This window comes from Elaeis guineensis, chromosome 2 (assembly GCF_000442705.2).
Source record: "Elaeis guineensis isolate ETL-2024a chromosome 2, EG11, whole genome shotgun sequence".
Classification (NCBI taxonomy): domain Eukaryota; kingdom Viridiplantae; phylum Streptophyta; class Magnoliopsida; order Arecales; family Arecaceae; genus Elaeis; species Elaeis guineensis.
Genome location: NC_025994.2, coordinates 79,583,996 through 79,608,454, shown reverse-complemented (window position 1 = coordinate 79,608,454; position 24,459 = coordinate 79,583,996). Strand labels below are relative to the sequence as shown.

Here is a 24,459-nt window from a genome sequence, read left to right as displayed (position 1 = left end):
AGGGGTTCTAGGTAAGGAGAATTTGTTTCAAAACTTGCAAGGAAAGGAGGAAAAAATTTAAAGTTACCTAGATGGAAGTTGTGAGGAAAGGCATATAAAAGCTTGGGACAACTTCAAAGGTGATCGTAAATAGGAATAATAGTGCATGAGGAGCATAAAGGCATATCCAAATATTTTGGGAAGGCTGGATGGTCCTGGTTATGGTTCTAAGAGGGGGACTAGCTACGAGAATAGTGAAGGGATTTGTAAACATGCTGCTATTACTAACTACATCTAGGGATGCAAACTTATTTTGAGCCTCTCCAAAATCTAATCGCAACACAAACCCAACCCACATAAATTATGGGACCATACTAGGTTTTAAATCTAAAGCCCATTTACATGGGGTTTGGGCTAAATCTTCTACTTTTTGACCGACCACAAACTAAACCAGCCGCAAATACCATATGGAACAAAATAAAGTAGGCAACTTCAGTATCCACCCTGACCTGACATCCTCTTAATCAAACCCATATATAGAGGTATCTATATTAAATATTTAAAATGTACATATATACCTAGTTAATGCATTTGTACTAATAAGTGGTGTTTCACCAAGATAGTCATATATCAAAATGGTGCAATTATCTTTCCACAATAGCTAGTTATAGTGTATATGCATTACCTTTCAGTGCTTATATGGGAATTTTATACAGTTTTACTAATTTTTGCTAGTATTTAGAAAAATATATACCTTGAAAATTATTGTGACCTTGATTCCAACCTTCATCCAACCCCAAAAACATGGCATCAAATTTGAACATAAATGAACCCAACCTAATCCTTTTCCCCATTGGAACTTATTTAAAAAAAAAAATACCAACCTACCCTTTTGTATGTGACTTGGTGTGGATCTAGATATCAGATTCAAACATAAAGAACCTGAATTTATATCCAAAAGAAAAAGAAAAAATCTAACCCACTTGTAGCCCTAAATGCTAGTAACTAGTTGCAGGCCCCTAAATTTATCATAATTTTATATTGACGTGAGCTTGGAAATGGAAAAAGAGACTATATCAAATTATATTTGACATATTTATACAAGTTCCCAATTCAAATACTAAAATCACTCCTTGTGTTAATATTTCTCTAAGGATAAGCATGAGATTAGTAATAAAAGAGAAATTAGATTGGATCATTTTGAAGAAAAATTTATATTGTGGCCTTTGTTGATACTAAACTCTTCCTTTCATTGAGGCCCTTCTAGACATCAGTAGATGATAGAAACAAGTGAGTTTTATTAAGAATACCCTAAAAGATAATTAAAATTATTCTTGTTTAAGTAACAAGATGTATGTATCCACACACATAATATGTGTATTTTTTATCACATTTATTTATGTATGAAGAGAGAGATAGGTATTAGATGAAGATATTTTAGTTTTCAAATTTTAGATATGCAATGAAAAATGATACTTTTCTAAATAAAGTTTAGTTGGTAATACATGGACTTAAGTAGTGAAAAAAATGTGGTCCTTTTCAAAGGTCAGAATGTTATTTTTTGATAACATTTATACTGAGGTTCATTGTACCAGTTAGTACTAAACCAAACCAGGCATGCCATACTATACCAATATTGAACTGATATGTAGTCTCATTGTACTAACACTCGATACACCTTGTTGTCTCGTACATATGGCATACCAATACTGTAATAGGATAGTATCGGTACAGGATCTGCTATCGAGATGGCTAATCTTGGTTTATACCTAAGCTCTAAGCATAGATAATTTAGCGAATTACATTTCATGCCACTACATTCAATTGGTTATATTGTGCAACTAAATTGGAGCAAGGGTTGAGCTTACATAAATCCACGATTTTATCGCACAGTCAATGCAATTATTGTTATAAAGATGCGTTTATATGTATTTATTCAATCCTTCAATACCCCAATGCACTAAAGGGATCTACTATATTGCATGTGTCAATTGCTTCTAGTTTCCTGTATACAAAAAGAGCAAACAAAATAATCACAAAAAAATGGTCATAGATATGGATTACTAATAAAACAAGTAGAAAATAATAATGACAATGATGATAAGGACAACAATCATGGTAATAATTATGATATTCAGTGTTAATTTCCACTATTGCTAACATCTTTTCAATTGCAGTCTGAATCTTACAATCTGTATCATTCAACCCTAGTACGATCTGAAACAAATTGTCCTAAATAACATGGATTACATCCTTGAATTAAGATCAATTAAAATAATAAGATCTAGATAGATGTCACACATTATACAATCCCTTAGTTCATAAGAACTTGATCATGTTATTTTACAAATTAAATCATGTGAAGGTCCATTTTTTATAATTTTCTTGACATACAATTACTTATTTATCATTAATCAGCCTAGAGCACTTAATCTTGCAAGGCATTAGGTCCTTTTCAAATTTTTAAAAAGTAAATAAAATGAAATTTTAGAGTCCATGAAGTCAAAAGCAAGAGGCAGGTTTTCTTAAATTTACAACAATTCATTAAAATATGATATACTTTCCTTAAAAATCTACATAAAATGGAAGTTGGATTGATGGTTAGAGTAGCACCATATGAATATCTTGAACAACCGCATATGTTATTTGTTTCATTCACCTGTTATAATATGAACTTATGATGGTCAAAACCAAAGTTCAAAACACCCAAGGATTGATAGCATACCAACTAAGAATGGGTATGGCATCTGCCATATAAAAGATTGGACCGACAAGGATATTAGCGGATAGGCATACATATGTCCCAAACACCCTTGGTATGGCAATTTTTGGACTCCGGATTCTTCTGATTTTTTATTTTGTTTAATCATATTTTCATATCCAAGTGCACGCTATTTTAAGAAATAAGCTGTGAGTTTTTAAAGTTAAGTACATTAGTCAATGTTTTCTGTGCCCTAAAGACATAAACATGCATAAATATCATGAAACATTATATAACCTATAACCTGAAATCCATTATTAAAAGACCTGTGTTAAAATTAGTCTTTTTTTTTTTTTATAAGAAGAAAGGTGTGAGCCACCCATATTATCAATTAGAAATAGATTATAGAGCGGTCATGTGAAGGTGACCAATATATGCAGGGATGATTATAACGGTAAAATTTGTTACTTTTGATCTTGCATTTATGCTCTAAGGCATTAATCTAATGATCAAAGAAATTTTAATCTTAATTTGATAGATTTTACCCTAATTTCTCTAGTTAGTCATAAACTAGTGATCAGATTATTGATGAAATTAAAACAAAAAACACACACACATGGAAGAAAGTTACCTACTGAATAAATTTCTAGCTTAAAAATGTTTTTAAATCAGTAAATCCAAATAGAAAACGGCTTTACCAGCTTGTCCCCTCTTCCTCTTATTCCCACTTTCAAATGGTCGGAAACAAGAAAAAATCAACCTTTAACCTGCTTCCTAAGCGGCATCTTAGTATCACTTAGTTTGGGACGTATTCGAGTTCATTTGGATCAGTCCATTTCTGAACTACTTGATCCACCTTGGTTTGGGTGGCTTAGGGCGGTTTAGATCATTTTTGTTGGAATTAAGCCTCCCTATGCCAAACCAAGCCTTACCATACCGTATGTATCAAGAACTCCTTCGTATAGTAAATATCAAGCCAAACCACGGGTATTTCAAACTTTGGTAGAAATTAGATTATACATTTATGGGATTATGCATGGATTGATGTTCTTCAGTTATTTGCTTACACAAATAATTATCTTTTTAATTTTTTATATTTATATTCTTATAATTTTGAAAAAAATTAAATCTTATTATCCACGATTAGATCGATGACAAAATCCAATTCGACCCCCATGGTTTGCCGAACCGCCCCAAATCGGATGGTTCAAGGTGCACTAAACCATACCAGTGGCTAATTGGTGCATTTCAGATGTTTGATTTAAAACACTGGTGAAAACGGAGCAAGAAAGAAGGAAAGAGTGGAAGAGAGAGGAGGCGAGGAAAGAAAGGGCAAGGTCAGCAGTGATCCGCCATAGCCGTTAGGCTGTCGAGGCCTCTGGGGCTTTTTAGTCCTGCATAAGATACGAGAAGAGAGAGATAGAGAGAGGGGTAGGGAGAGAAGAGGGAAAGATGGTGACGAGATCGCTAGAGGGCTATCGGTGGCTGTCAGACAGCCCAAAATAGCCCACAACTGCTGCGGGTTCGAAACAAAAGCGAAGCCTCTATTTTGCCATATTTTTAAAAAAAGAGGATACACAGTGAAACTGATAAATCCATTGTTGACTTCATTATGTCTCCTCTTTTTAACCTTTTGACGGCCTCACCGCCGCCTTCCCCTCCCTTCTCTTCTCTCTCTATCTCTCTCTACATTCATTTTCTCTCACGGAGTACCGTGGAGCCCAAGAGGCCTCCGTAGCCCTCCGATGGCCACCGCCAGTGTTTCCACCGGCTTTTCTTTCCTTCTCTTCTCTCCCTCCCTCTCACCTTTCTCTTTCTCTCTCTTATCCTTTCTAATTCATCCTCCATTTTCGTGTCAGTTTGAACCCAAAACGGTCCGGTATGGGGCATACTAACCCATACTGCCGACCGACTGGCATGGGGTCGATTCCGAGCCAGCGATCCTTGCTGATGCCCTTATGACTTCACATCGATCCTAACAACATAGTTAATTCTTAAGATAACAAAATGTATAAAACCTAGAAATAGGTCCTAAAAGCAATAAAGCAAACTCTAGGCTAATACAGCAATCTCACTAAAAAATTACTTAGTAGCTTAGGAGCCTCATTATTCCACCTTTGCACCTAGCATTGTGCAGTATGCCAAACAATAGGCAATAGTCAGGCTCCATGGATGCTAAGTTAACTTTCTTGGAGAAGATTCATATTTACCAAATAATTTCTCAAGCATGTACTCAAGGTTTTCATCTTGATCAAGAAATCAATTTGCATTAGTATCTACTATCAAGAACCTACAGAATACAGATGTAATATATCTAAGTTCTCGACTTATCATTTGATCGATATAAATTGATTTATCTCAATATATCATTGTAAGAACAAGCAAATTCCCTTCTCCAACTCTTACTGCTTAACTTGAGAGCAGATGATTAATATGCTCCACTTTTTGAACAGTGTCTATGGTCACTCCATGACCCCTTGATGCCAAAGGCATCCTAAGAGTTTAAGTATATTGGGAGGTCATTCCACCTCTTGTCCCTGGATATGAGGGATATCTCCTCATACAAGGTTGCTCCAAATTTCTTCTAAAGCACACAACGAGCAAGCAGTCTCCATCTACCATGGATCCATGGATCTGTGTCTATGGAGATTATATTTGTCATTTTAAAAACATATGCCAAAGTTCTGTTTGCCTATAGCATTCCAGGAGTCTGCTTGGGGCAGCCAAAGTTCGCTGAAAATGGAAGGACATGCTAATAAACTATAGATTTTAGTTTCTGTTTGTTGGATATAAACTGATATGATATCAACATATTGTTAAAGATTTGCCCCATATATCTTATTTTATATAAGCCTTTTGATGAGCATATATCAGAAACAAGGCCTTAAGATGGTAAGTCTTACTTTTACTATATTGGTTGACAATTCAAGGTCCGTAGAACTAGTACTGAGATCCATACTGATGGGTGGGTGGGATAGTACGGTATAGGTCCATACCATGCCATTTTAGTCCATTTTGAACTTTTTATTTTTGAATTTTGAGCTGAAGCCAGCATATAGTTTGTCTATTTCAATTCAAAATTTGAAAATAAAAAAAGTGGGGACTAGTTCATTCTCTGTCGTAGAGAGAGGGAGAGGGAGAAAACGAGAGAGGGAGGGAGGGCCAGCTTGGCAAACTATAACCTAACCCAAAGCGCATGCGATGGAGGGAGGGAGGGGGAGGGAGAGGGAGAGGGATGAACCCACTGTCAGTGGGAGGGTGGACCATCAAGAGGGAGGGCACGGTGCTCGCGAGCAGGGAGGGCAGGGTGTGTGGGCTGCTCTCTCGTGATCGCTCTCTATTTTTTCGAGCCGGGGGTTCCTCTCTTGATGCATCTAAGGGGGGAGGGGAGTGAATTGATTATATAGATTGAACCATGCTAGTCCCCAATTGATCTAGTTCAGTATGCCCCCAACTGATTGGTTCAACATTTCTTGGTTGACATCTTGATACCTTGATTTTCTATATATTAAGTCTTGATTTTACTTTATAGGTTAAGATCTTGATACCTTGATCTCACATATCAACTGAGAGTAAGTTCACTGTCTCGCTACCAGACACCATACTTGTGCCATGCTGACATAGTATCAATATGCCCAATATAGGGTTTGGTTTGATGTACCATGACTCGATATGGCCCCCATACTAAGTTCTAGTTCAATATTGGTATGGTAAGATATGCCCAATACAAGATGGTATGTATCAGTACGATGAATCATGACTGAGACATTGATACCTCAATTCCTATATATTGGTTGAGTAATACAATGGAGCTTCCTCTATGTGCACAAGAAGTACTCTCTTGTCATATGACAAATGGGAGTTAGTGTGACTCGTAGGATCTACTGCCACACATGGGAGTGGTTGATCATGAAATTTCCAAATCGGCATTTGTGGGTCTAATGAACTTTTCATATATGCATAATGGACACCCCAAAGCATTTCCATATTGATTGAGATATTGACAATCCTTGCACAAAGGCTGAGATATTAAAATTTTTTGGATGTTTCTAAAAGTGTCCCCTGCTTTCACAAAATCTTGGTATCAGCCATCTACTATGATGACTGATATCTCATCATTTAAAACCTTGCATGAAGCTAGAAGGAAGTAACACCTTACGTGCAAAATTAGCTTGTATGCTCTTTATAGCCACCACAAAGCACTATATGTTGTGACCAAGATTCCAAACAACCAATTACCAAATTAAAACTTCCAAATCAAGGTATACCATATCGTACCAAACTGAAAGGTTCGGGGAGTACTGTACTATACTGGTTTGGTACTGGTATATGGTACAGAAAGTGCACTCGGTATGTTAAATCAACCCTTATATCGGGTGTTACGGTGGTTACCGTGAGTACCTCGGATCAGCATGACAACCATGGGGCACCTCAAGTCTTCGAGCTGTCATCGGGACTAAAATGTGGAGCCATATGCACAGTAGAGCTACTTATGCCTTGTCCGTTGCGTGGTCTGCCCGACGCGTCCCGTTGCCTTGACAGGCTAATGCCTTAGCGCGTAGGCTGTTCATGTTATCACAGCCGGCTTACCTCATGATGTGCGCAACAGCTGTTCACCCCGAGTGGATAGACTCAGGCGTAACCGATTCCCCTAACCTAGTGGGAGCAATTGAAGGCTAAATTATATCATCCGCAATGGCATGTTCAACGGCCCTACAATCTCGAGATCGTACGATCTCATAGTTGTTTGACCAGCTATTCGACAGCATTCTATATAAGTGACCAAAGCCCCAAGGACCAGATAAGTCAATCAATCCCTCTCAGAGAATTTGTTGCTATTCTTGTTGTTCTTTGAATTTGACTTGAGCATCGGAGGATCCTCGTCAGAGCAAAAACCTTCGATTTGGACTTGTTTTGCAGGTCACTACAACACCATCATCCCTGCACGAGGCTCAGTCGCCTTCTCTTCGACCTTAACCAAATCGAGCAGCAACAGATAGAGAAAGAGCATAATCTTCATTATGCCTCCAAGACGAACATCATCTCGGCTCTCTAATGCCGCTGCCTCTTACCGGACGGAGAGCCAGGCTAACAACCAGGCATAGCAACCGACGATTGAGACTCCTCCGCCAGCCTAGCGATCGCTAGCACGATGGATCAATTCAACATGCTCTTTTAGCAAGTTCAAAACTTGACGGCCGTCGTTCAGGCTGTCCAGACTGTTCTGGCACCTCCTCCAACAATGCCACAACTTGCTCAGGCTATCCCTGCACCTTCTTTAGTGGTGGAACTGGTGGCCCTCTCGACAGCACCATCGATGGTTCCCGCAGTGGTGCCCCGATGAAATTCAATTCCACACTCGGCTCTTCAGCCGCCACCACAGCCAAAGCTGCATGTGCCTCCTCAGAGCCCAGAGAGGAGACACATCCATCAGAGCCATCAATCAGCCAGACGAAGATCTCCCAGTCCGCGATCGGGGCATGATTCAACCTTCGATCGCCATTCTCCGTAGTACTCCTAGGCCTGTACCATTCGAGATCTCGATATCGAAAGGCGGTTCCAAGCTCTCGACAAACAGATAAAGAAGAGAATAGAAAGTACGCTCAATAATAATCACTCCTCGATGCAGCCTTACGAGAGGTATAATAATGAGCCCCCCTTCATTCCGACGATAGTATAGGAGCCTCTCCCTCGGTACTTCAAGCTACCTCAACTTGAGGTCTATGATGGGACCGCTGACCCCGTGATCACTTGAAAACCTTCAAGACGGTCATGCTCCTCCAGGGAGCATCTGATGCGATCCTCCATCGAGCGTTCCCTCCGACTCTCAAGGGAGCGGCTCGACAGTGGTACTCTAATTTGAAGCCGGCTTCCATCCATTCTTTTGAAGATCTATGCCGATCCTTCATCGGCCCTTTGTCAGCAGTCGACGGCAGTAGAAGCGGTCCGACTACCTCCACACCATCAAGCAGAAAGAGAATGGGTCGATCTGCGCCTTTGTCAACCGTTTCAATGCGGTGACTCTAGAGGTCCGAGATATGGACCAGTCGACCGCGATGGCAATGCGATGATGGGCAGCCTGTTGAAGAACGACTTGAAGAAGTCGTTAATCAAGACTTATCCTTGAGATTTTCTGGATATGCTTGCCTGTACGGAGAAGTATGCATGCACAGAGGAGGCCTTTGCCAAAGAGACCCCTGTCGGTTTTGCTGTGGCAAGGCAGAATAAGGAACACTCTCTGAGGCGGGAGGGGAGAACCACCAGCGCTCTCAGTCCCCACTCTAGAGGTGGAAGAATGAGGGTCCAAACCATCGATTTTGAAGTCCTCAAAGAAGGGATCGGCGACCCTCACCCCTTGGGCATTATAATAATTACACATTCTTAGCTATTTCTAGGGAGAGGTATTGATGAAAATCCAAGCTGAGCTGCTGATGTGCCCAGGCCTAAATAACTATCTTGTGTAGGTAAGAATAAAGATTGGAGCACAGAAAAAGAGAGAAAAAAAAAACCTTTGAAATCTGATTAATAAGAAAATCACCACAATCATATCACAAAGGGGTAGAACGCCACACTCAAGAAAAGAAGAATGTGAGTGATAAGTTCTAGGATTTATAACTCGCCACTAACACACAGGGGTTAGATAAGAGAAATCAGTAACACTCATTTTCATTCATTGAAATCTGAATTGAATACATAGGTCGCCTCCTTTATATAGATAAGAGAGGGAACATAAGACAAATTCAGTAAATGGAAGGAAATAACAGAATTTGACTATCATAGAAATGATGGTGGCTATATCTTGCTACAAAGGAAATGATAGTGGCCGTATCTTGCTACTATAGAAATGATGGTGGCTGGAGATCATAGTGAATTAGGAAGAACAAAATAACTTTGGCTGCATCTTGCTACTATGGAAATGATGGTGGCTGGAGATCATGGTGAATTAGGAAGAACAAAACAACCTTGATTGCATCTTGCTATTATGGAAATGATGGTGACTGGAGATCATGGTGAATTAGGAAGAACAAAACAAGCTTCTAAACTCGGCCCTTTTTTCAAGCAATAATTTCTTTCAAATTTCTGCCAAATCTGATTCGCACCACATCATGCTTCTACGCACGTGAGCAAAATCATTAATTTGGCTCTTGATCCATATATGACTGTGATCATCTCTTTCTTCATGATGGTGCACATCATTTCCCCCTTATTGAGTAGGATTTGCCCTCAAATCCAAGTCTTCCTCATCATCCAAACTATCCTCCAAGTAAGGAGAAAGATCTCGAACATTGAATGTAGCGGACACATTGTAGTCACCAGGCAATTCAATCTTGTAAGCATTGTCATTCACTTTCTCAACAACTCGGAATGGACCATCAGCACGCGGCATGAGCTTAGATTTTCTTTGGTTTGGAAATCGTTCTTTGCGAAGATATATCCAAACAAGATCACCTGGAGCCAAGCGAACTTGTATTCTTCCTCTGTTGGCTGCCTTCTCATAAGCCGCATTCTTCCTCTCAATTTGCTCCTTGATGCTCTTATGCATGGACTTAACCAACTCAGCTTTCTTCTTCCCATCCATACAAACTCTTTCGCTGATTGAAAGTGGTGCCAAATCAAGTGGGGTGATAGGATTAAACCCATAAACCACTTCAAAAGGAAAATGCTTAGTAGTGCTATGAATATTACGATTGTAAGCAAACTCAACATAAGCCAAACACTCATCCCAATTCTTCATATTCTTGTTAACAATAGTGCGAAGCAAAGAAGAGAGGGTACGATTTACCACTTCGGTCTGACCATCGGTTTGCGGGTGGCAAGTCATGCTGAAGAGCAATCTAATACCAAGCTTCTTCCACAAGGTCTTCCAAAAGTAACTCAAGAACTTGACATCTCGATCAGACACAATGCTCTTTGGTACATCATGCAGACGTACTATCTCTTTGAAAAATAATTCTGCAACATGTGAAGCATCATCGGTTCTGTGGCATGGCACGAAATGAGACATTTTTGAAAATCGATCCACAACCACCAAAATCGAATCCTTCCCCCTTTGTGTTCTTGGCAGTCCAAGCACAAAATCCATACTCAAATCTACCCATGGTTGATCTGGTATAGGTAGCGGCATATACAACCCTTGTGAAGTCTCTTTGCTCTTCGCTTCTTACAGGTAACGCACCTCTCAATGACGTGATGCACATCACGAATCATAGCTGGCCAATAAAAGTGCTCTTTCACCATCTTCAATGTTTTCTTCTCTCCAAAATGACCCGCAAATCCACCACCATGAGCTTCTCTCACCAAAAGCTCTCGAATGGAACTGTTAGGAATGCACAGCCGACCTGACTTAAACAAGTATCCGTCATACCTGTAATAGCCATTTACAGCTCCTTTCTCGCACTCTTCATAAATATTTGCAAATTTTGGATCGTCCTTGTATCGATCTATAATCAACTCAAATCTCATTAGTTTAGCATTAAGCAATGAAATCAAAGCATACCTCCTGAAAAGTGCATCAGCTACGATATTGACATTTTCTTTTTTTATTTGATCACATAAGGAAAGGTTTCCAAGAATTCCATCCACTTGGCATGTCTATGATTCAGCTTACTTTGTCCTTTTAAGTGCTTCAAAGACTCATAATCAGTATGGATGACGAACTCCTTTGACAATAAATAATGTTGCCAAGTCTCCAAAGCCCGAATCAGAGCGTAGAACTCCTTGTCATAGACAGAGTAGCTCAAGCTTGCACCATTCAACTTCTCACTGAAATATGCTATGGGACGTCCTTCTTGCATCAGAACAGCTCCAATGCCCACACCGGAGGCATCACATTCTACCTCAAAAGTCTTGAAAAAGTCGGGTAGAGCTAGAATGGGTGCTGAACTCAACTTCTCCTTGATCAACTCGAAGCTCCTTTGGGCTGCTTCAGTCCATTTGAATTCTCCTCCTTACTTGATGCATTCAGTGATAGGAGCAAGAATAGTGCTGAAGTTCCTTACAAACCTCCGATAAAAGGATGCTAGGCAATGAAAACTCCTTACTTCAGATACATTAGTAGGAACATGCCACTCCTTGATCGCTTTCACCTTTTCCTCATCAACTTCCACTCCATGTTGTGACACAACATAGCTAAGAAAGACTATGCGATCCTGACAAAAATGATACTTTTTGAGGTTGTCATATAGCTTCTCTTGTCGCAGAACCTCAAAAACACCCCTGAGGTGCTCCATATGCTCTTCCTGATTTATGCTAAAAATTAGAATATCATCAAAATATACAACACAAAATCATCAATAAACTTACGCAGCACATGATTCATCAATCTCATGAATGTGCTAAGTGCATTGGACAAGCCAAATGGCATGACCGTCCACTCATACAATCCGAACTTGATCTTGAATGCGGTCTTCCATTCATCACCTTCCTTCATGCGAATCTGATGGTATCCGTTCCTAAGGTCTATTTTTGAGAAGACCTTAGCTCCATACAACTCATCAAGCATATCGTCCAGTCACAGGATTGGATAGCGATATTTTATTGTGATCTTGTTTATCGCCCTACTATCCACGCACATCCGCATAGATCCATCCTTCTTTGGTACCAACAGAGCTGGTACTGAACATGGGCTCATAGACTCCCTCACATAACCCTTCTCCAAAAGATCCGTAACTTGCCACTGCAACTCCTTGGTCTCCTCGGGATTACATCTATAGGCTGGTCTATTTGGTAGGCAAACCCTGGAATGAGATCAATCTGATGCTCGATCCCTCTGATTGGTGGCAATCCTTTTGGTAATTCTTCCGGAAACACATCTGTAAATTCCTCCAGATCTCCTTCATTTGCGGTGGAAGAGAGACTTCTTCACTTGGAACCTGCTTAGCTACAAGAACAAAAATAATTTCATGGTTAGTCAAAACTCGCTTCACTTCCCCCTTGTTGGCAAATAGGTTCTCTTTCTTGCCCTTTTCAATCACAAGCTGATCCTTCTGGACTTGTTGCGGGCTAAGTGGTGCCAACACTATGTTCTTCCATTCTTGGCAAATGAATAGGTATTTTTGAAGCCATCATGAATAGCCCTCCGATCGTACTGCCAAGGCCTTCCCAAAAGAAGATGGCTGGCTTTCATAGGAACCACATCACAAACAACCTCATCTTTATAGGACTTGCCAATAGAAAAAGGTACTACAACCTGCTTTGTAACCTTCACATCACCATCGTCAGTAAGCCATTGCAATCTATAGGGACGGGGATACTTCATAGTCATCAAATTAAGTTTTTCTACCAAAATAGTAGAAGCCACATTGTACAGCTACCTCCATCAATGATAACACCACATACCTTATCATGGATGGTGCACCTGGTATGGAAGATATTTTCGCGCTGCTCATCATCCACTTTGGCTTGTAGGTTCAGGTTGCGACGAATAACCAACAGCTCTCCTTCATCTGCAAACTCCACATAATCTTCTTTTACCTCTTCCAAAATAGCCTCATCTTCACTTTCAATTTTTCTTGTGACTCTCGAATGAACATCACCCTCTTGTTTGGACATTCAGAGGCTATATGACCGTAACCAAGACACTTGAAACACTTGATATCTCGACTTCGTCTGGGAGGTTGTGAATTCCCCACCTCTTTTTCTTTGGCCGCATCTGTGACTCGCTTGCTAGAATCACCTTTTTCTACTTGTTTTGGCACTGCCTTAGGGACGGACCATGGTGATAAGGAAGATGAGTTGGTAGTCTTACTTGGCTTACTTGCACCACACTTGGCTGTCTCTCTACCTTAACAGCAAGTTTGATCACATCGTCAAGGAACACATAAGATTGCAACTCCACCGTATCAGCATCTCCTTATTCAAGCCTCCTAAGAACCTTGCAATGGTCTGTTCTTGAGGTTCTCGCAAATCGCATCTCATCATCAGCATCTCAAATTCTTTGACATAATCCTCAACACACATTCCCCCTTGTCTCAAGCTTTGTAACTTGATGTACAGCTCTGCTTATAATATTGAGGGACAAATCGCTTCTCCATGATCCGCTTCATAAGCCTCCAGTTCTGGATTTTCTCTTCTCCATCCCTCCTACGCTGAGCTTTCACATTCTTCCACCAAAGATTAGCATAATCAGTGAATTCAAGGGCAGCAAGTTTACATTTTTTTACCTCAGAATAATCTGGACATTCAAAGACCTTCTCCACATGTTGCACCCATTCCAGATATTCTTCGGGTGAGCTGGTTCCTTTAAAGGATGGGATCCTCATCTTAATATTGTCTCCCAAACTTCTTTGCTGCTGCCTTTGCCATGGGTGTTTCTCCACACCATCATCATCCCTGGGTTCGTCATACTCCTCTTCATCATTGCGATCAACTCGTCGTGATGCTGGATGGCCATGCCGTTGTGGTGGTGGGGGAAGTGTTGCCAACCGCTCAAACGCTTGTGTTAGGCGATTGAGTTGCTCCATCATCTCTTCTTGACGCCGTTGGAGCCCCATAATCTGAGCTTGTTTCAGACTCATGCCTTTAAGAATGACAGGGGCCTCGTCTCCTCCAGACATGATTTGGATGTCAAACACTCCCTCAGGCTCTGATACCAAACTGATGTGCCCAGGCCTAAATAACTATCTTGTGTAGGTAAGAATAAAGATTGGAGCACAGAAAAAGAGAGAAAAAAAAAAAACCTTGGAATCTGATTGATAAGAAAATCACCACAATCAGATCACAAAGGGGTAGAATGCCACACTCAAGAAAAGAAGAATGTGAGTGATAAGTTCTAGGGTTTATAACTCGCCACTAACACACAGGGGTTAGATAAGAGAAATCAGTAACACTCATTTTCATTCATTGAAATCTGAATTGAATACATAGGTCGCCTCCCTTTATATAGATAAGAGAGGAACATAAGACAAATTTAGTAAATGGAAGGAAATAACAGAATTTGACTATCATAGAAATGATGGTGGCTATATCTTGCTACAAAGGAAATGATAGTGGCTGTATCTTGCTACTATGGAAATGATGGTGGCTGGAGATCATAGTGAATTAGGAAGAACAAAATAACTTTGGCTGCATCTTGCTACTATGAAAATGATGGTGGCTGGAGATCATGGTGAATTGGAAGAACAAAACAACCTTGATTGCATCTTGCTATTATGGAAATGATGGTGGCTGGAGATCATGGTGAATTAGGAAGAACAAAACAAGCTTCTAAACTCGGTTCTTTTTCCAAGCAATAATTTCTTTCAAATTCCTGCCAAATCTGATCGCACCACATCATGCTTCTACGCACGTGAGCAAAATCATCAATTTGGCTCTTGGATTCATATATGGCATGTGATCATCTCTTTCTTGATGATGGTGCACATCAGCTGCCCCAGCCTCCTCAGGTGCAGACGAATCCAAAGCGCTGCTGTGACCCAAATAAGTACTGTCATTATCATCATGACCATGGTCATGATACTGAAGATTGTCTGCATCTCCGTGATGAGATTGAGAGGCTCATTAGATAGGAGAGACTGAATCACTTCATCCAGGGGAGAGCGCCTCCATGGCGACCTCTTCCAGGAGCTCAGCAGCCATATCTTCTGCCTCAGCAGCCACTCCTTTTGCCTCAGCCACAGCCAGTACCAGTGCAGTCGATGAGATAGGAAGCAGGGGGACTAGCGACAGTTGAAGACCGATCCATCCGTGATGAAATTCGCATGATAACTGGAGGGTTATCTGGGTTGGTGGAGCTTTCGGAGGCGAAGAGGCCAAGACTCGAAGATGAGGGCGAGGATGCCATCATTTTCATCAAGCGGGATGCTGAGGGTGTACTGGCCCCGTACAATGATGCGGTGGTTGTAACGACCAATATTATCGATTTTAATGTGCACCATATATATTCATTGATAATGGAAGCTCGATCGATATTTTATACTTTTTTGTTTTTACCCAGATAAGGTTCACCCAGACTAATTAACTAGATTTAACACTCCGATTCAGGATTTCTCCGAAAGTTTGATGATTTCGAAGGGAATGATTAAACTACCTCTTATCATGGGTACTGCACCAAAGCGAACAACGATCCAAGTTGACTCTTGGTGGTCAAGCTCCCTTCAATTTATAATGCAATCCTTGGCCGTCCGAGCTTATGGACTCTAAAGGCCGTGGTGTCGAGCTACCACTTGATGGTGAAGTTTCCAACATCAAATGGAGTGAGGCAAATCAGGGGCAACCAGGCCATGGCTTGACAATATTTTGCTGCCAAACTTCAAGCAAAAGGCCAGCCATCATAGACGGGGATCCAACCCGAGCTTCCTATTGGGTTGGATGCTCGAAATGATCTATCTGAGGAACGAGCCCAGCCGTCGAGGACCTTTTGGATATTTCATTGAGGAAGGAGAATCCCCAACAAACTATAAAGATCGGTTCACACCTGGATGAGGTAACGAAGGGTCGGCTAACTGCTTTTTTGCAGAAAAATATGGATCTCTTTGTCTGATCAGCTGCAGACATGCCCGGTATCGACCCTGAGATGATGTTCCATCACCTGAAGATGGATCTAACCTGTCGACCGGTTAAACAGAAAAAGTGGAGCTTCGTCCCAGAGCGCCAGAAAGCCATATCCGAGGAGGTAGACAAATTGCTCAAAGCTGACTTCATCCGAGAAGCAATATACCCGAATTGGCTGGCGAATATTTGCCTAATCAAAAAGACGAACAGAAAGTGACGCATGTGCATCGACTTCGTCGATCTGAATAAGGTCTGTCCAAAGAATAGCTATTGTTGCCTCGGATGGATCAAATGGTGGATGCTACTTCTGGACATGAGCTCCTCAGTTTCATGGATGCCTTTTCCGACTATAATCAGATCCAGATGGCATCTGAAGATGAGGAAAAAACAGCCTTTGTTACTGATCGTGGGCTTTATTGTTACAGGATATGTCCTTTGGTTTCAAAAATACAGAGGCTACCTATCAGCGGCTGGTGGATAAGATCTTTAAAGATCAACTCGACTGTAATATGGAGGCGTATGTAGATGATATGCTGGTCAAGAGCCGTGCAGTCTCAGACCACATTACAGACCTTTAGAAGACCTTCGGCACCCTCCGTCGACTCCAGATGAGGCTGAATCCATCGAAGTGCGCCTTCGGAGTTATCGTCGAAAAATTTTTGGGATTCATGATCTCACGAAGAGGCATTGAGGTGAATCCTGAGAAGATCAGAGGAATCCTTGAGATGACTCCATCGAAAATAGTCGGAGAGGTGCAGCATCTCACTGGCAGGATCGTCTCGCTCAATCGCTTCATCCTAGATTGGTCAAGAGGTGTCTTCCATTTTTTTCAAACCCTCAGGTAGCCAAAAGACTTCCAATGGATCATTGAATGTCAAAAGGCGTTTGAGAAATTAAAACAATATCTCAGTTCTCCACCATTGCTCACAAAGCCTCAGCTTGATGAGGAATTGCTGCTGTACCTCATTGTCTCTCCAGTAACGATCAGCGCAATTCTTGTTCGAAAAAAATAAATAAATTCAGAGGCCCATATATTACACCAGCAAAGTCCTTCACGACATAGAGATCAGATACTCTAAGCTCGAGAAGCTGATTTTTGCATTGGTTGTCACAGCAAGAAAACTGCGGCCTTATTTTCAGGCTCATACAGTGGTGTTGCTCACAGATCAACCGATCAAGACCATTCTCCACCGTTCGGATACCTCTGGACGGATTGCAAAGTAGGTGCTAGAACTTATCGAACTGGACATGCGGTACCATCCAAGACCCGCTATCAAGGCCCCAGTGTTGGCAGACTTCATTCCTGAATGTACCATCCCGAACGGACAAAGCTCACAAGATGGAGAAGGCTCAAGGGTTGCCGAGTGCACGAAAGCTGGTGAAAGCTCAAGGGGTGAGGAGACAGACGTAGAATCTGATCTCGAAGAGTTATGGATGCTGCATGTCGACGGCTCGTCGAATGCTTCTGGAGCTGGAGCCGGGCTAATTTTGACTGGTCCTTAAGGCGACGTTGCAGGATACCCACTACACTTTGAATTCCCATCCACCAATAATAGGGCAGAATATGAAGCTTTGCTTGTCGGTCTCAAGGTGGCAAGAGAAGCCGGAGCCCAGCACCTTAAAGTCTTCAGTGACTCCTAGCTGGTGGTAGGACACATAAATGACGGATATGAGGCATGAGAGGAGAATATAAAAAAATACCTTCAGAAGGTAGAAGATTTAACCTCAGATCTTTCTGAGCTTTGACATGTAACAAGTCCCTAGAACAGACAATGCCAGGGCAGATGCACTATCAAAACTAACAGTCTTATTGTTTGCTGATTTCGAGAATGAGACCTACTTCGAGGTGCTCAAAGCCTCGGCCCTTGAGGAGCCTCTTGTGGTCCTGCAAGTTGATGAAGAACCCTACTGGATCGATCCCCTGCTCAAGTACCTTAGGTCAGGTGAGCTACCCACTGACCGCAAGGAAGCCCGAAAGATAAGGAAGCAGGCTACCCGCTATGTCTTGCATGATAACAAGCTGTACAAGCGATCATTCTCCCTGCCTCTCCTAAAATGTCTACACCCATCTGAGGCAAATTATATGCTACAGGAGGTCCACGAAGGAATCTGCAGAAGCCACTTGGTGGGTAAATCTCTCTCTTACAAAATCCTTCGGCAAGGCTACTACTGGCCCATTATACAGCAGGATGCAGATGCCTTCGTCAGAAAATATGATCGGTGCCAGAGAATCTCCAATATTCAGCATCAACAGACAGTATTTCTAACTCCCATCAGCGCCCCGTGGTCATTCGCTTAGTGGGGAATGGATATCTTTGGTCCTTTCCCTCTCGCGTTTGGTCAGCGCAAGTTCCTGCTAGTGGCCATTGACTATTTCACAAAATGGGTCGAGATCGAGCCTCTGGCTCATATATCCGAGGCAAAGGTGAAAGATTTTGCTTGAAAATCAATCATCTGCCATTATGGTCTTCTTCGAGTACTGATCACAGATAACGGTAGGTAGTTTAATGATGTCTGGCTTCGTGAATTCTACAGAAAATATGGAATAGGATATTATTTTACCTCGATTGGCTATCCACAGGCAAATAGAGAGGTGGAGGTGACCAAAAGAACTCTCCTGCAAGACTTGAAGGCCAGAATTGATCGAATTGGAGGGTCTTGGGCGGACGAGCTTCATCATGTGCTGTGGGCCTATCGAACCACTCAGAGACTTCCAACAAGCAAGATTTCTTTCAATCTTGCATTTGGAATCGAAGCAGTTATCTCTGTGGAATTTGGGCTTCCATCTCTCAGAGTTAAGGAATATAATGAAGATACCAATTCTATATAGCTCCTAGCCAATCTCGACTTGGTCAAAGAAAATAGGGAGCATGCCACTATCAGAATGGCTATCTATCGTCAGAGGGTGGCCAGGTACTACAAAGCCCGAATCAAAATCAAGGAATTTCAAGTTGGTGATCTGGTATTGCGGCGAGCTGAAGTATCACAGTCCACTGAGCAGGAAAAGTTATCACCCAATGGGAAGGTTCTTATCAGGTGGACGAAGTAGTACGTCCAGAGACCTATCGGCTCAAGCAATTCGACGGGACCCCACTCCCCAGACCTTGAAACTCTGCCAACTTGCGCATATATCATCAGTAATGTTGTAATGTTGTTATTGTATATCAATACAAATTCTCAGATTCACTAATCCCTACTTGTTTCTGCATTATGAATGATCTATACTTCTTTCGCTGTGAGGAATTCCCCTAATTGGAGCTATGTCTAACAGATGAGGGTTAACCATAAAGACCCTCGGAGATCAACGATCAATCCTCGGTAACTTAAAGGCGGGGCTAACTTATAAGACCCCATCAGAGCTCGAGTCGTGCGAGAAGCGAAGGGAGATCCTAAGGGACCTCTAGATGGCTAACTTATAAGATCCTCAGTTTGCAATCGTAAGATGTACACATGCTGCCTACAGGCACATGCTGCCTCTCGCGTGAAGATGAGAAGTGCACATGCTTCCTCTCGCGTGAAGACGAGAAGTGCACATGCTACCCACAGGCATATGCTGCCTCTCGCACGAAGACGAAAAGTGCATATGTTGTCCACGGGCACATGCTGCATCTTACGTGAAGATGAGATGTGCATATGCTGCTCTGCTTACAAGATGAGTCGAGCACACGCTGTCTCTCGCATAACAGTGGACATATGCTGCTCCACTTACAAGACAAGCCGAGCACACATTGCCTCACCCCCGCAGGGCAGAGCCAAGCCACCACCTACGGAACAGAGCTAAGTTGCTATCTATCGAGCAGAACCAGCGGCCCTCTGGATGAGGTCATCTTCAATAAGGTTCGTTCGAGGTAATTTTATCTCGAATCAGAACGAACTCGTTTAAATTCTTAGGATCTAGATTAACCTGGATCGAAACAATTCTAAGGGCTTTAGATCGAAGTCAGCCTCTGTGTGTTAAGCTAAAAATATGCAAGCTTACAGAAAATAAATTTTTATTTATTTTTGGTGTTTACAAGAAGGACGGTGTCTTCAGCGCCACATTACAAAATGACATTTACAAGAACAAGGATGATGTCTTCAGCGTCATCTTACAAAAATTTTTTACAAGGATGGTGTCCTCAGCACCACATTACAAAAAAAAGGGAGAAAGTAAAGTAAAATAGAAGCAGAGTCTTACTCCCTCTAAGGAGTTTTCTCGCTGTGACTTTCCTTTTTCAAGAATTTAGCCCTCTTGGCTAAGCTTCCGCTAGGACTCCTCCGAGAATAAGCTTTAGGGGAAGCATGGTCTTGACTTCTTTTTCCTCCAAGTATCCTCCTTAGGCGCTCCAGGTCATCCCGAGCATGGTACCAGTCTCTTTCGGCCTTTGACCTCTACCTCTCAAGATCTTCAATTTTTCTTTCAGCCCTCCTTTAACTCATCATCTCGATGGTTGATTATCTCCTGGGCTTTCCGACGGGCCTCCTTAGAGAAGTCGAGCTCTTTGGCTAGTTCATAATTATTTTTCTCTACATGTTCCAATTGACACTTCAGTAAATCAACCTCTTCCCTTGCCGCTGTAAGCTCCAATGATGAGGCGTCTGAGGTAGCATCGACGAAGCTGGCCAAGTAGTGTCCCACCTGTGTAAAAAATTTTGTAAACAGAAATCAAAATATTGCATGCTATCGAAGATCAATAAAAGGATCTAGAAATTCCTTACATGTGTGAGAGATCTCAGGGTGCTAGCCATCCGCTCCCGAGCCCCTTGCTCATCCATATACAACTCCGCAGGCGACAGAAAGTTTCTCAAAAAATCCATTGCCGAATGGTGATTTTCCACTGCGGGCGGAACAGAAGATGCCAGTTTCGAGGGACCTGCTTGAGAAACAGCCGAAGGAAGACATCCGACGGGTGTCACCTGCTCCAGGGATTTTTTAGTTTCCGTCACTGCTGCTAGAACTCCCTCAGAAAGAATAGCCATGTCCTCCGCCCGTGTCACCGCAGTCGAAACTTTTGTAGAGCTACTGGTTGCTTCCACCGCCTGCACCCTCTCCGTCGGCATCTTCTCTCTTGTTGAAACCCCTTTCGGTGGATCTTTCCTCACATCCTCCGATGGAGCAATCGTCGGTTCAACAACTAAGGAGGATTTTCATCCCCTGCTGCCGCTGGAGTTGATCCGGTGGCCAGAGCTTGAGCATCCTTTGAAGCTGAAGGATCGACTGTCGGAGCCTTGGCCTGTTTCTTTCGGGCCAGCGCCAGTTCGAGCTTCCTCATGAGTTCAGCACTCATTTTTGCCTCTGTGGGTCACAACAAGGGGTTTGGAGCAGGAAGGTCTCGCGATTGCTTTTCTCTGACTAAACGCCCAGGAGCCTGATTTAAAAGGAATGAAGATAAAGACCAAAAGCCACCATCTAAAAAATTAAATTTTTGAGAAGACCGCCAACTTTGGGGTCCCATCAGTTATGATCATTTACAACGATCGTGCCAAGATGACATCAACAACATTAAATGCCAGACATTCATGAAAACATGAGAGTGTGCATCTACATATTCGAGGTACGACTTCTGAAATACTCCTTTCACCTGATTCTTAGACTTAGGAGTAGAGGGTAGTGTTACGGTGGTTACCGTGAGTACCTCGGATCAGCGTGACAATCATGGGGCACCTCAGGTCTTCGAGCTGTCATCGGGACTAAAGTGTGGAGCCATATGCAGAGCCAAGCTACTTACGTCTTGTCCGCTGCGTGGTCTGCCTGGCACATCCCGTTGTCTCGATGGGCTAATGGCTTAGTGCGTGGACTGTTCCTGTTATCACAACCGGCTCACCTCATGATGTGCGCAATAGCTGTCTATCCCGAGTGGATAGACTCAGGCGTAACCGACTCCCCTAAGCTCGCAGGAGCGATTGAAGGCTGAATTATATCGTCTACAATGGCATGTTCAATGGTCCTACACTCTTGGGATCGCACGATCTCACGGCTGTTCGACTAGCTGTTCGATGGCCTTCTATATAAGCGATCAAAATTTCGAGGACCAGATAAGTCAATCAATCCCTCTTAAAGAATTCGTTGCTGTTCCTATTGTTCTCTGAATTTGACTTGAGCATCGGAAGATCCTCGTCAGAGCAAAAATCTTCGGTTTGAACTTATTTTGCAGGTCACTCCAACACCATCATCTCTGCACGAGGCTCAATCGCCTTCTCTCCGACCTTAACCAAATCGAGCAGCAACACCGGATATACCGACACAGTGATAAGGTGTCACCGATATGAGGCCCGATACTGAGAAGGCAAACTTTGTTTCAAATACTGCTCAAGGGATTCTATTATACCTTACTTGCTAGTTAAAAAATTGAGTCCTCTATTTCAAAAACTCTATCTTTATAAACCTTTCTAGTTTTCGATCCTTGAAAAAAATCATCCCATACAACATCAAAACACACAATCTCAACAAGTCAACCCTAAATGGATACCTAGGGCCTAGTCTTGTAGAATTCTGAAGTTCCAAATGGACATAAAGGCTGGACCAACAAAAAGCAGCAATTAGGCATGTCCTATGTGCCTTTCATGTCCTTTTTCCTCATAAAATTTTATGCAGCTCTCGCAGCAGCTTTATCATCTGATCTTCCTGAGCACATCTTCCAGACCAGAGCTATAAGTTGCTTGATCATGTGCAAATTTCTTCAATTGGAGAGAATGTCAAAATAACAAATGGCTTCTAGTTGTTAAGGGAGGAAAACAAATATCTTATTAGTATCTTATGCCTCCAATTCTATTCAGGAAAGCAGCAGTAATGCTTACTATCTGTGTTATTGACTTAATTCCATAAGATAAGGAATAAAACCTACTTCAGAAAAAATACGGCACCAACTTACTTTTGATCCTTTCACAAGAAAAATCAATTATTCTGTTCAATAATAATAATAATAATCATCTTTTAAAACTCACAAGCACAGGCCTCCTTGGCATCGATATTGTTGCTGTGTTTTTGCATCTCTGCACGTAAGTGAAATACCAAATGGAGACTGACGTTAAAAATAGCAATTTTGCAAAACTTCTGCTATTCCTTTCTTTTATCTTCACTTTTTTTGAAAGCAATAAACTAACAGAAGCTCTAAAGATTTTACCAACAATTTCAAAACACAAAAGAGTTACATCAGACATGTCACATATTGTTCAGTCTTGTTCATTTTCCTCCGTTTATTGATAACAAAAACAGAAAGCGAAGGCAATACCAAACGGGCCCTAAATTTTTCGAATTTTCTCCTGTCCAGCATCATATAATGCGTAAAAATATAAACTTTCATTCAGAAAAAAACGAAAATAATATTAATATTTCACTCAAGATGCAAAACAGAGGTTCAAGAGACCTTCGTACATTGACATCAATGATACAGCGAATACAGGCAGTAAGTCATATTACAAATTTTAACAGAAAAATTCACGTCACTATGTAAAACCCTAACTCGGGCACCAAAATTTAGCTCTTTTGATGAACATGTAAAAGATTAGATCTTTCTTTCACTTCAGATACCCGAAATCAAGTCCGAAACATCAAGAAATCGAAGAAAAACCAAAGAAAAGACTGAAATTAATAGAACTGTCGGATTTTTTCATAGATTGAGATAGATACCGAACGGTCGCCGGAGCGGTTGGCGGCGGCCTTGTGCTCTCCAGTGGCCCTGTGCTCGGAAGCGACGTCTTCTTCCACCTCGTCCTCGGGGTGATCGCCGAAGAGGTTCTGCATCACTTGGCTCCTTGTCGACTCCTCCACGTCTATCTCCCCACCCATTCTCCTCCCACTTGATCGCTCTCTCTTTTTTACATCTCTCTCTCGTCTTGCTTCGTTCTCGTCAGGAGCTCGGGACAACGGGGTTGTCGGTTTTTATAGTACGGAATGCGCTCACCCGCTGCTTTGCGAATACGTGGAGATGGTCTCCTCTGGCCATAAAACGTTTGGCCGTGTCACCGCGCCGCTTTTATATGGTGGATCGTGGGAGCTTACCGGGTTGGAACTGGATCCGAGAAATACACGATCCGTCATGGATTCGAACCCGAATATTAAATTTGGACGTTTTGGCTCAAGAATCTGGATGATTCCTCATTAAGACGAAAAATTATTAGTTAGACCAGGTCCATCAGCTCAATGATGGACCTGTCCAATTATAAGGTAACATGCATATATAGATAGAAAGAAACTGGCCAAAGAGCTGAAGGATTTGGCCTAACCAATAATTTCTCCATTAGAAAATTAAATCTCAAGTAGATTGCAGTGAGATACAATGGTACGATACATAGGCATCCAATGTATC

At 41.9% G+C, this 24,459-nt stretch overlaps 1 protein-coding gene across 1 annotated transcript in view; it reads right to left on the bottom strand.

Annotated features, from left to right (window-relative positions):
- LOC105033152 (protein LEO1 homolog) overlaps positions 1-24,075 on the bottom strand; it is a 40,288-nt gene extending 16,213 nt beyond the window's left edge. Inside the window, 1 exon segment of the mRNA XM_073251328.1 lies at positions 23,781-24,075. Coding sequence (XP_073107429.1) covers positions 23,781-23,939 — 159 coding nt within the window. The 5' untranslated portion in view covers positions 23,940-24,075.
- Between the last annotated feature and the right edge of the window lie 384 nt (positions 24,076-24,459).